Here is a 13,025-nt window from a genome sequence, read left to right on the forward strand (position 1 = left end):
GAGCAGGTATAATTTGGGTGGTGAATCATTCTCAGCACTGCAGTGACACTGACATGGTGGTGGTGTGTTAGTGTGTGTTGTGCTGGTATGAGTGGATTAGACACAGCAACGCTGATGGAGTTTTTAAACACCTCACTGTCACTGCTGGACTGAGAATAGTCCACCAACCAATAATATTCAGCCAACAGCACCCCGTGGGCAGCGTCCTGTGACCACTGATGAAGGTCTGGAAGATGACCAACTCAAACAGCAGCAATAGATGAGCGATCGTCTCTGACTTTACATCTACAAGGTGGACCAACTAGGTAGGAGTGTCTAATAGAGTGAACAGTGAGTGGACACGGTATTTAAAAACTCCAGCAGCGCTGCTGTGTCTGATCCACTCATACCAGCACAACACACACTAACACACCACCACACCACCACCGTTATCGTCACTGCAGTGCTGAGAATCATCCACCACCTAAATAATACATGCTCTGTGGAGGTCCTGACCATTGAAGAACAGGGTAAAAGCAGGCCAAAAAGCATGTAGAGAAACAGATGGACTACAGTCAGTAATTGTAGAACTACAAAGTGCTTCTATATGGTAAGTGGAGCTGATAAAATGGACAGTGAGTGTAGAAACAAGGAGGTGGTTTTAATATTATGGCTGATCAGTGTATTGTACTATTTATTTATGAATTTGTGGTGTCTCCTGTGGTGATTAATCAAAAGAAAAGAAAATGAATGTTAACGACACTTTTAAACCCCAGATTTGTCTTGAGGGAGGCTATGCATGACATCTAGCACAACTGTTAAGAATGCACAGTTGTAATAATGCAATTAAATGATCTCAGCTTTTGTGACAGCTCTGGAGCTTTCACCATTTTTTAATCATGTTGTAACCCAACTTTAGGTCATACAGACTAGCAGCAGGTTTTAACATCAGCTATGTAGTGGTTAAGTAATCGTGACATGCCTTTTTAACAAAATATCCTGTTACTTAAAATTATGTTTGGAAGTACAGAGCTACCTTAATCAGCTATTAGTAGAATTAAGGTTTCGAGTAGAGTAAATTACCAGGTTTAGGTTTTGGTTTTCTCCCCCTGCCTTTGCTCTTCGGAGCAGGATTGTCTGTCTTTGTGGCGCTTGTTTCTTTGCTCTCGGAAACATCCTTACTGCACTTCCGGACACGCCTTTTAGTGCTAGCCACTAAAAGAGCAGGTGATGGCTCGGCACCTGCACAAAAACAGCAAACAAAACGTCCTTTACTATGTGCATGTAATGTTAATATTTAATAAACATGCTTGATACACTATTAATACAGCGTCATGCAGCAATGATCTAATAAAACCCATTTCATAATACTCCAAAAGCAAACAGGATCAGTAGCTGCAGAGTCTTTAGGTCAGATAGCATGTTCATATGGGCTGTTCAATCTAATTAAAAGGTGATCAATACTTACACTGAATCTTGTAGTCAGGAGGAAGCAGTCTGATGTGTGACAGCGGAATACGGCCAGTGTCTCCATCATCAAACTCCACCGTGATCAAGTCATCTAGCTCGTCCGTGTCAGGGCTTCCTGAAGGCAAGGCACAGAGAAGAATTCATGTGCAGAAGCATACATTATCTCATGTTTACATTTCCACTGGGTGAGATCCACCCACACATAAGCATCCAGTGGCAGAAACCACCAATTTCTCAAGACGCTTCTTGGGGGTCTTCATGCTCCATACAGGGTCCTTTTTATACTCATCCCCTGACAGGAGCAGCGGTTACAGGCTCTCTTTACGAGGCTTTTGGACAGGCATGTAGTTCTCTCCAGTCATAGTGGGAGGGAAAATAAATAATAATTGAAGTAGAGGTCCGCATGAAGTTAACCACATCATTATTCATCCCTGGGCCCCTGAACTCTTCCACCCCCTCCAGCAGGCCTGCTGGCCTCTGCTAAAAGCTCCAGATTAAAGAAAATTAAACAAGGCTCTGCCCTCAAAGGTTGAGTACACAGAGAACCTGAAATATTTGTGATTTTTTGGCACCACGTGGAGAAGAATGTCTCTTTATAAAATGAGTGTACTATATTTGTAAGTGTAAAGTGTTTTATTGATCAGTGAGATAGAGACTGTTTTACCTCTAACCACGGTCCCAGGGTAGAGACAGCGGTATTGCTGGCTCCAATAGGCTGCGATTCTTGTCCCTTGAGGCAGGTATCTCACAGAGGGGGGTTTAACATCAATAATCTGCACAATGTGGCCAGAGAAAAACAATGAGCAACCAATTTGTACAAGCGACAAGCTTATATGCAGTGGACATGGGCAACCGGCTATTTTATTTTAAGTTGAATAACTCACACAACAGCAGTTTTTTGTATTAAAAGATTTCTTATAGATGTAGTAAATCTAAGAAAACTAAACATGTTTATGGCATGAGGTTAAGTTGCTATGTGAGCAGCATGAATACAGACTTAGGTGTATGTAGTACGCATACTCAGTAATAACAGGCAGTTTTAGTGTCTGTCAGTAATTGGCTTTCAAAAATGAAAGACAGCCTAATCAGTATTTTAAAATAACAAATCATTATAGCAATCTATTTTAAATAATTATGGATTTAACATGCATGCTTGTCCTTTTTATGCAGGAAACAAAATTAAGCATGTCCAGAAACGTCCACATTTATACCTGCCTTGACAGTTAGAATTTATGATTTATAGTCAAAGTGTCAAAAATTATTCATTCAAGCTTTTTGAGATTTCATCTAAACATGGTCCATTAATGGGACTGTGTGACTCAATTCTAAAAAATTAAACAGCTAATTTTGAGCATCTGATTAGAGAGGTGTCCATTTTTATGGGCATGCAGAAGAAGTGACCAGAGCATTGAAATTTTTTGAAGTAGTTCTTTGGTGTGAAAAATGTATTCATGTATTAAACTTACTCACTTTGAGTCTAACTGTTCTACATCTAGGCCATAGTTTAAGCTTTTGTCTGAAAATCACATTTGTGAAGTGAAATGAAATGTATTTAAGCAAAAATAACAATTGCATTGAAAATAGGGCCCACATTCATCAGTATTTGGGTATTTAGATTGAAAGTATTTGCCATTTAACACTTGCTTTAACAAGTATTTTGCCCAGTTAGAGTCACAGTACACATCAACTATCAATTTGCAAATTAAAAATGTCAAGTAACCATATGCCCAAAAGTGTCCGAGCATTTTAATTGAGATTAATCGTGATTAAAGAACCAAATTAATCGTGAATAATCGAGTGCAAAAATAACTAAGCAAAATTTGAACAGTTATGCACATTTTTATTGCAAGAAAGTGTTTAGTAAAATAAAAAAATTAATAAAATTATAATAAAATGATTAAATCTAAATTATTTTTAGAAAGCCACCCAATGCCTATATAGAGTTGTTAACAGCTACCCATCTTTCAGCCAGTTATTTAAAATGACAAGTCTGTTTAGATTATCTGGCAAAAGTGAGAATCTTTTCCTGTTCGTAACCCTGCCACTGAAAACAGGTGCTCAGGGTACTACAATGAACCATTTCTAGATGCAACACATATAACGTCATGTAGACCCACATCGTTAACTATGTTAAAGCGTCTACAGTCCATTGCGATCCATTTAACACCAGTTTTTGTATTGTTCATGGGCTTTCCATCCAAATTTCTCTGAAATAAAGTTAGACTGAGTCTGAGCTCATTTTGCCTGTAACGCGTATTTGTTCGCGCAGATGCCCAACAAGACAAAGGCGTGCTTTGACCAAAGATGATATTAAAGCATCAATTAATAACTGTAATTTTGTCTAGTGATGATTTTCTCACGCTTTTTGAAAACAAAAATGATCATTCAAAACACTCCTACATTCGCAGCAGCAGCTGGAGTAATTACTCATGACCGCAAACTGGAGAAAGCCATGTTATCGCTATACAGTATAAACAATGTTGCTGTGTTAAAGCAGTGCAAATTACCACAGTAACGCATGTTTAAAGTGGCATTTACATAGCCCAATAAAAATCGTTTGATTAAAAATTTTATTCTCGATTAATTTTTTTAAATCGCGATTAAAAATGTAATGCGTTAATCGCGTTAATTAACGCGATTAACAACAGCCCTAATTATTATGTATCCCAGAATAGCAAAAGACAGGTGGTAAAGTTAAATATCAAATATGTTGTTAAAGTGTAAAGAATATGTATGGTTTTGTATTCATTTAATAAACTGCTTTGTACTGTACAATGAAGTTTGGAAAACGGCTCAAAATTTTTGGAAAATTTGTAAAATATAACATGCCTATCCAGTGGATACTGCTTTTGGATATGCAGCATGTAAATCTGGCCATAATTAAAGTCAGCGTGTGCATGCCCTCCCATGCATGGGGCTCTTTATTAAGTGGTGAGAACAGTGTGCATCCTCTATTAGTTAAAAGTAGCTTGTACAGGCCCCTGTGGCTGAAACACAACCCATCTGCATCCACTTGGTAAATAAAAATATGGCCTAATTAAGACAAGTTTAAGAGCAGAAAATGGGACTGTATTTAAAACTTCTTAAAAAAGTACAAGAAATGGAACCCTATTTGAAAATATGTAATATGTCTTCTCTGCACTGCAGCATTTTGGCAGTATGGTAGTTTTCCTGACAGCCCAGAGTTGCTTTTCTAAAAGATATTGCTTTTAGTCATGCTGCAAGTTTAATCCTTGCTGTATTGGACGCAGAGTGCGGGGCTACATGTGTGGAACTCATTAGTGAGTGTTAAGGACAGTGTGCAGCACTGACCGCCTCCTGCAGCAGCTGCTCCAGGCAGTAGATGTGAGGCCTGTTCCCTCGCTCGCCTTCAACCACCACGCTGTATCTGCAACACACAAGGCACAGTTATTAGAATGCATCCTGCCTGACAGCTGAGACACAGCTGCTAAGTGACCAGCTCCAGCAACACAGAACACGCATGCGTATGAAAACAATAACCCGTATAGGGCACTTAAATCTGAGTACAGTACACTGCTGAATGACCTCTCATGGGGATTTATTTTCCACAAGTCTGCTGAACATTAACAGTAGAATAAAAATAAATCCGTTCACAGGAATAGACCATGAATGTTATGGTACATGAAGTACTTAAAGGAGGAGAGAAAAAAACTAAATAGAGCATGTTGGAAGAACAAATAGGATTTAACCACTAGGGAATGGGAGAGCTGAAGCAATCCAAACAACACAGAAGGAGTAGACAGTCACAGCAGGCCTTTATTTCAAAGATTCAATGACCCTAGCTTTCTACACTAATTTCCCTTGAACATTGAGCTCGAGAACATCATTTTGCCAGTGTTTTTTAGAATACATAGGCTAATAGTCATTGGCAAAAGAAACTGATCTCTTCTGTGGTTAGAAAAACAGGCTGGTTTAGACAGGCAAGGTATTACCAGTGTTGTCTTTTTATGTAGTCTGATAAAGGTGGACTTTATAGCCACCTTTACAGCCTTATTTAAGAAAAAAAAAATAGATAAATAAAATTTGACCTTTGCACAAGTTAACACATCCATCAGAGGAATTTAGTTACTTGCTAAATTTACCATAGTGGGGAAATATTTGATTTTATATTATTTTTAATATAACTGTCAAAAATGAGTACCAGACTGAGTCACTGTGTGGGCAGTTATGATTCTAAAGACTCTAAAATTAGAGGACTGTTTTTAGACCTCAAATATGTTGTTCCTGTACCAAGTAGTAGTTTGGCAGTCTTGCAATATAAAGAGTATTCATGTAGTAATTAGATTTTGTTCATTTTTGAGGTACAAGAGGCCAGCTTACACAATGGGAGATTCCTGGTCTCTTTAAATCATTCCTGTGTGTGTGTGTAGCAGTGTGAGCAGTTTAAAAATTCTGATGGTCAGAGAAGGACTTATTCTGGATCTGGATACATAAGGGTACTCACAGCTTCAGCATGACCCAGAGCTAGCTGTCAGACCTGCCTGTCAGTGAGTGGCAGTCCTATTACTGAGACATGGGCCTGCCTGGTGATGGGTGCCCTTGCCTCCCCCTTAAACTCCCCAGAGCCAGCTTGAGGGGGTAGGCACGTTTCTAGAAACAACTGATGGCTCGTGTCTGGAGGCTCAGGGAAAATTTACACCAGCTGCTCCACAATAGGAAAGGGTGCACACTGGGCATGAGGCTCTACTTAACATAGTTAAATAATGGTTCCTTAATGCTTTACAGAAGAATGTCTAATAATGTCCTATAATTAGAAAATCATGCTACAGAGAACTGGAAACTGTGATTCCAAAATAGAATAAATAGTAAATCCTACAAAAATAGAGTCAAAAAGAAAAGCATCACTGTTTCTGGAGGATTTTTTAAAATAATTTTTTCCCCCTTAATTTCCAGTTTCCGACTGTGAATCTGCTGCTTCTTACACAACCCGCGATCTAATCAAAGATAGACTGGTCACCACACGCACCCTCAAACACATGTCCAATCTGCGGCCACTTCTTATCAACCTCCCCCAAAAGGTCTGAGGCCTATAGAAAACATTTTTTTCTCTCAAATTTAATTGTTTTTTTATTATAAATCATACAGAACATTTATAAACAATTCATACATTTTAGAATTAGTATAACCCTACATTGTATTTCTTAATTATATTTTAAGTGGAATATAAGTAATAAATGCAGACCTGCCCACCAATCAAAAACCAACAATAATTGCCCTTAGATGATGGTAATTACTAACTTAAACAATGATTATACATCATAATAATCTAATTACCAGTGAAATCACATAACATTAAGGCCGACTGTTATTTACCATGTGAACAGCATGCAGTGAGTTTTAAACCCTAATAATGTAATTAAAGTTATTTTCCTTTAAAAAATGGGCTAAGTGAACAGGAGTTTTTTTACATTTCATTTGTATTTTTTTTAGCACTGCTTTTTCCTGGTTAGGCATGCTTTATTCTAGTCCCCAGAATCATGGATCCCAATGTTAGTGGACTTGTGTAACTTATTTATTTTATTTGTTTATTAGGATTTTAACGTCATGTTTTACACTTTTGGTTACATTCATGACAGGAACGGTAGTTACTCATTACACAAAGATTTATCAGTTCACAAGGTTATATCGAACACAGTCATGGACAATCTTGTATCTCCAATTCACCACACTTGCATGTCTTTGGACTGTGGGAGGAAACCGGAGCACCGGGAGTAAACCCACACAGGCACGGGGAGAACCTTCTTGCTGTGAGGCGACAGTGCTACCCACTTAGTCACCATGCCACCCACATAACATTAGGGCTGACTGTTATTTACCATGTGTACAGCATGCAGTGAGTTTAAAACCCTAAAATGTATTAGTTATTTATTATTAAAATGTAAGAGTTATTTCCCTTTCAAAAATAGGCTTAGTCAACAGGGTTTTTCCATTTCATTTTTAGTACTGCTTTTTCCTGGTTATGAATGCTTTATTCTAGTTCCCATAATCATGGATCCCAGTGTTAGTGAGTAATTTACCGCTGCGCCACCTGAGTGCGTTAACCTGAGAATGTTATTCCAAAACTAATTTGCATACCAGCAATGGTGAAATGAGGTCAAAGTAAAAGCAGATAAAAAAAGTAAAAGAAAGGAAAGCATGGTAATGTGACTAAGGCAAGTTTGCACGTATGGGTGAAAGACACTTACATGTCGGGTGAATGGACAGTGTTGACATGGCCAGCATAGAGTAGCTTGTCATCCATGGGAATGAGCACACGCAGTCCGTCCTGCAGCTCATCCTTATTAAGCACACAGTTATGAGGAGCTGCACAGAAAAAGGGAAAAAAAGTCAACCTGGATCTATACACTGACAATTAAATCCATTTAAAAGCCGGGGACAGTTCATGAGATAAATTTCAGGTGCAATTACAGGAATCTATGGAGTGTGAGAATTGATTTTATTCAAATGGTAGAGTTTAAATGCTGGATTAAAACAAGAGTGGGCGTGAAATGATTCCCATGTACTGCCCCCCAAAGCCATCTGGGGCAAGGAAAAAAACCCATTATTTTAGCTTTTTTTAAAAAGCAATTCAGTCTAGAGGGGTCGACATGACACCAATTTTTTTTTTTTTACCCCTTTTGAACCAATCTTGTCAACCCACCCCCCAACCACACACACGCCCCTTTGGGAAGGTCCTTAACTGGTAAACAGAGATCATAACTGCCCCAGCAATAAGGATCCCTGTTTCAGGCAATGTCCTACCCCTTACAGACACATAAGCCAATCGTGTGTCTGTACAGGCGCCTGATTTGAACTCGAGATCTCAGCAAAAGCCAAGATATTTTACAAGATCTTATAAGTGTTTGTATATTCACCAGGAGTGCAGGGTCTGTCAGGCTGAACATTCTGAAGTGGGTTCTCATCCTCTGAGAAGCTGCTGTCCTGGTTGGGCTCAAAGTCCTCATCGGCAGCCATGCTCTCCATCAGTTTACTGACAGCACCACCCTTTCCTCTGATCTGCTGGGGGAATTTGCAGTAACAGTCAACATAGTACTTAAAGTTCAGTTTCTACCAGAACCAGCAAAACATACAGTTACTAATCCAAATCCAGAGGTTTTGATATTGTGGTTAAATAAACTGTGTAAGGTTTTTATTTCTTCATTTCACATGTGTACCTGTGACAGAACCATTAAAAAGTAAAGCACTCATTAAGTAGATTTATACAACACTTAGTTTTTGCACTTACAGTGTAATTGGTTAAGAAGCATTCTAACTGTCATTATTTGTGATAACAGCACAGCTTTTTCACACCGAAACTGTATAACTTCGCTGACATGTTGCCAAGTAACGAGTGACGCACTGCCAATCAATGACGAGCTTTATGCACACAAACCTTAGTTGTTTTGTATTTGCGCATTTGACCTGCAGCCCACTACTGGAGACCGACATTAGCTGACAGAAAAAGTGGAGTTTAATGCTCATTGTAGAACATGACCCATGCAAAACAGCCCAGAGAAGCTAGTCAGACTCTTTGATGCCAATGCACATTCAACCGAGCAACATTTTTTTCTTACTAAACAAATTAACACAATGACCCCGACAAAAAAAAAACCTCATTTCTTTCTTTTAATTCCTAATGAATTTTATTTTTTGTCCTTTTATTTGCACTTAGAATTTCAAACTACTGTTACTTCGTAGTATGCTATATAAACCAGATGGCTTTTGTATCCTACTATGTTAAGACAGGCTAGGGAACTGTTACCGTTGCACAGCAACAACTCATTTGTTGTGAAACTACTTTTTGGCAGAAGGTATTGCCAGTATTAAAGCTTAGTTATCTTGTAAGATCTCTATGAAAGCATTAGAACACGCGAGGTTGTGTGTTATGGTAAATAACACCATGGTTGTGATGATCTACGGCACCCCCCCTCAGCACGCTCCCTCTCGTGCTCTATTGCTTAAAAGTTCAAATCAATTAGGACTGTACTTCTTGCCATTTACATAATTTTCCTTTCAAATCCAATTTAAAACACAGGGTTGTTGCTAATTTTGTGGCAAAAATTTTTTTTCAGTGTTGATTATATATCTTAATTAATATGCTGGTCTGCAGTACATCCAAAAACATTTGTTCAGGTACCAGGGTTTTACTAACATTTTTAATAAAATACATTAAAATAAAAACTCTACAACTAAAATAATTAAGTGATTGGTCTTTAATTCTGCTCCTCATTAATAAAGACTGCTGTGTTTACTGTGCAGTACAACAATTAATTTAGCTCACTGTTGCCCTCCCCGTGCTCTGCATTGTTTCCAGTTCCATCCAAACGCCCTTCTTCGAGACTTCTCGTATTTCACAGGAGTAGCAGCCACATTCAGCATGTGCATTTTGATATGGTACAAATTACACAGCAATGGAAAGACACGCCAAATGGGAAATCATGGATTTGTATGCCACTGAGCCACTGGTTTCCAGCTATGAAACCTTTTGGGGTGAGAAACGATTGTTAAACCTATTAAGAAAAACTGGCAAGCCCCGAATGCTATAGTTAAATAATTCTACATAAATGCCAGAACCACCCAGGGAGCAGAAGAACATTTGTGAACTACAATGAAACTTTTGATTTGTACATAAATAATGTGCCAGTTGGTCAAATGATAAATTGCAGGCCACATTTACTTTTTCATGGAAAAAAATAAACGTCTACAAAAACAGATAAATAAGGTAGCAGGTAAAAGGATAGGGCAAGAAATGGTTTACTTCATTCAGCCTCAGACTAAATGTGCAGTCCAATTAGACTGGCTTCTCCATTTCATTCTGCTTTTATTAGAAGCAAACCTGCACAGCACTGAAAAGCAGGTCACGCCTGACTAAGCACATTCAAATTCCCAGTGTTTTTCAGCAGTATTCAACCTGACAGGTCAAATTGTTAATCCCTCACTCCGATGTCCATTAAACCCTTCCCACCTCTTACAAATATTAAGTATTTAAATATTTATCTTCTGGCCTTTCATCTGTATGCAGTGTGTGAGGTAATGCATCAAAGGTAGTTGCATTTGGCAATATTAATAAGAAAGTTACTGGCAGTAGTAAAAATACTAGGAAAGAAAAGCATAAAGTTTCACTCACTAATGAAAAATCACATTTATTACAATTGACCACCTATTTTTTTTTAACAATATAGGCCAATAAAACTACATGATATGTATACATAATAGTAATACATATTATTGTAAAGGGTAAAAAGAAATACATATATAAAAAGGAAAAATAAACCTGCAGGTTAGAATGACTATTATAATTGTAATGTGTATCATTGCTGCCAGTTATATTGGGATATCCACAATTTTTTGTTGTAGTATACACTGATCAGCCATAACATTAAAACCACCTCCTTGTTTCTACACTCACTGTCCATTTTATTAGCTCCACTTACCATATAGAAGCACTTTGTAGTTCTACAATTACTGACTGTAGTCCATCTGTTTCTCTGCATGCTTTGTAAGCCCCCATTCATGCTGTTCTTCAATAGTCAGGACCCCACAGGACCACTACAGAGCAGGTATTATTTAGGTGGTGGATCTTTCTCAGCACTGCAGTGACACTGACATGGTGGTGGTGTGTTAGTGTGTGTTGTGCTGGTATGAGTGGATAAGACACAGCAGCACTGATGAAGTTTTTAAACACCTCACTGTCACTGCTGGACTGAGAATAGTCCACCAACCAAAAACATCCAGCTAACAGCACCCGTGGGCAGCGTCCTGTGACCACTGATGAAGGTCTAGAAGATGACCAACTCAAACAGCAGCAATAGATAAGCGATCGTCTCTGACTTTACATCTACAAGGTGGACCAACTAGGTAAGAGAGTGGACAGTGAGTGGACACGGTATTTAAAAACTACATCAGCGCTGCTGTGTCTGATCCAATCATACCAGCACAACACACACTAACACACCACCATCAAACCAGTGTCACTGCAGTGCTGAGAATGATCCACCACCTAAATAATGCCTACTCTGTGGTGGTCCTGTGGGGGTCCTGATCATTGAAGAACAGAATGAAAGGGGGCTAACAAAGCATGCAGAGAAACAGATGGACTACAGTCAGTAATTGTAGAACTACAAAGTGCTTCTATATGGTAAGTGGAGCTGATAAAATGGACAGTGAGTGTAGAAACAAGTAGGTGGTTTTAATGATATGGTTGATCAGTGTATATACATTTTATAAATGTTAGTTTTAAAATAAAGCACAATACTAATCAAGGTGGGCACCTAGGTAGCGCAACAGTAAATTATGCTAGCCAACCACTGCTGGGATCCTGGATTGAATCTTAGTGGTGCTATCAACCCAGCAGGTGTCTACACAGACATGATTAGCTACCTCTGAAAGGGCAGGGATGGAGGTGGGAGGGTTGATGGACGAAGCAATGTGATGGATTAGCGCAAATCTTGAATTATGTGGTCAGGCTGTTACTAAAAATGTGTTTACTAATGCTGATGATGTCCAGTGTTAAAACGGGAGTAAGTTTAAGAAGCAGTTCAGTAGTAATTTCACTGTTCCACATAACTCGCCGACTTTCCCCAGACATGTTTCTTGCTACACCATCACATTACAACTACACAGCTACAAACCCCAATAGATTAAAAGAAGTATGTCATATCATGTAATTAGCAATGTAAGCAAGTGGCACTTACATCTCTGGCTTTGGGCTTGACCTTGGGTCCTGAGTTGATAGGGACTATGGTGCTGTTTGCTAAGGGGGTGCTTGTTAGTGGAGGAAGATGCAGAGGGATCTCCTTTAACCTCTTCTTCTGCAACATACAGACCAGAAAAGCAGCAAAGCCATTAGCAAGCATGCACAGAGCAGCGACAGCACAAAACAAAGCCTTTTCTAAACATCTTAGCCTATTGCCAAGAATGTAAAAACTCAACCCATCTTTAGCAATATAAAAGTGTGAGGAAAGATCTAAATGAAGAAACAGCAATGAATGCTAATTGTAGCCTGGCAAATTTCAGTCATCATATTGTGTCCAACAACATGAAATTTACAGCCTGAAATTTTCTTGTCCTATATAAAGCAGCCACCCTCTACTGGCCAGGGCGCCAGGCTGGCAGTTGTTAAAGTAGAACTCACCTTTCCCAGTACTTTTGCCTCCTTAGTTTTCAAAAGCTCTTTGGAAGCTTGTACAGGAGTTTTAGGAGAACGAGCTGGTTTGTGCATCTGCGGTTTGGTAGGGGAGGCTGGTTTAGGCTGGGCAGCATCATGGAGAAAGATGCGTTCACTCCTGCGACAGATGGAAGGCTCCTCATCACTGCCATCTGCAGCAAAGTCCAAGCTCAGCTCGGTCGAGAGCTTGGGCTTGCGGCCACGCTTGCCAGGACTGGAGTCTTCCCGCAGCACGCTGGCCGGAGGCAGTAGAGGCAGTTCAGGAGCAGATCTCTTACCATGCAGCAGAGACGGGAACTTCCTGATCTTAATGTCACTCTCGGAGTCGGTGAATTCAAGTTCTGTGCCTTGAGATGAGAACAAGATTCTGCATTATCAATCAGACCTAACTTTCAATAATCAGCAGGAA

General features: G+C 39.2%; 1 protein-coding gene across 4 annotated transcripts in view; it reads right to left on the reverse strand.

Annotated features, from left to right (window-relative positions):
* tnrc18 (trinucleotide repeat containing 18) overlaps positions 1-13,025 on the reverse strand; it is an 81,168-nt gene that overhangs the window by 10,904 nt on the left and 57,239 nt on the right. For 2 of the 4 annotated variants that reach the window (XM_063012775.1, XM_063012759.1), the window contains exons 19-26: positions 12,584-12,963; positions 12,144-12,260; positions 8,325-8,466; positions 7,656-7,773; positions 4,762-4,837; positions 2,114-2,222; positions 1,448-1,564; positions 1,063-1,221 (exon numbers count right to left, since the gene is read on the reverse strand). In XM_063012775.1, the coding sequence (XP_062868845.1) occupies positions 1,063-1,221; positions 1,448-1,564; positions 2,114-2,222; positions 4,762-4,837; positions 7,656-7,773; positions 8,325-8,466; positions 12,144-12,260; positions 12,584-12,963 (1,218 nt within the window). Of the gene's footprint in view, positions 1-1,062; positions 1,222-1,447; positions 1,565-2,113; positions 2,223-4,761; positions 4,838-7,655; positions 7,774-8,324; positions 8,470-12,143; positions 12,261-12,583; positions 12,964-13,025 lie in introns of all 4 variants that reach the window. The other 2 variants (XM_063012766.1, XM_063012750.1) reach the window with 1 other exon arrangement.

Source organism: Trichomycterus rosablanca, chromosome 2 (genome assembly GCF_030014385.1).
Source record: "Trichomycterus rosablanca isolate fTriRos1 chromosome 2, fTriRos1.hap1, whole genome shotgun sequence".
Taxonomy (NCBI): domain Eukaryota; kingdom Metazoa; phylum Chordata; class Actinopteri; order Siluriformes; family Trichomycteridae; genus Trichomycterus; species Trichomycterus rosablanca.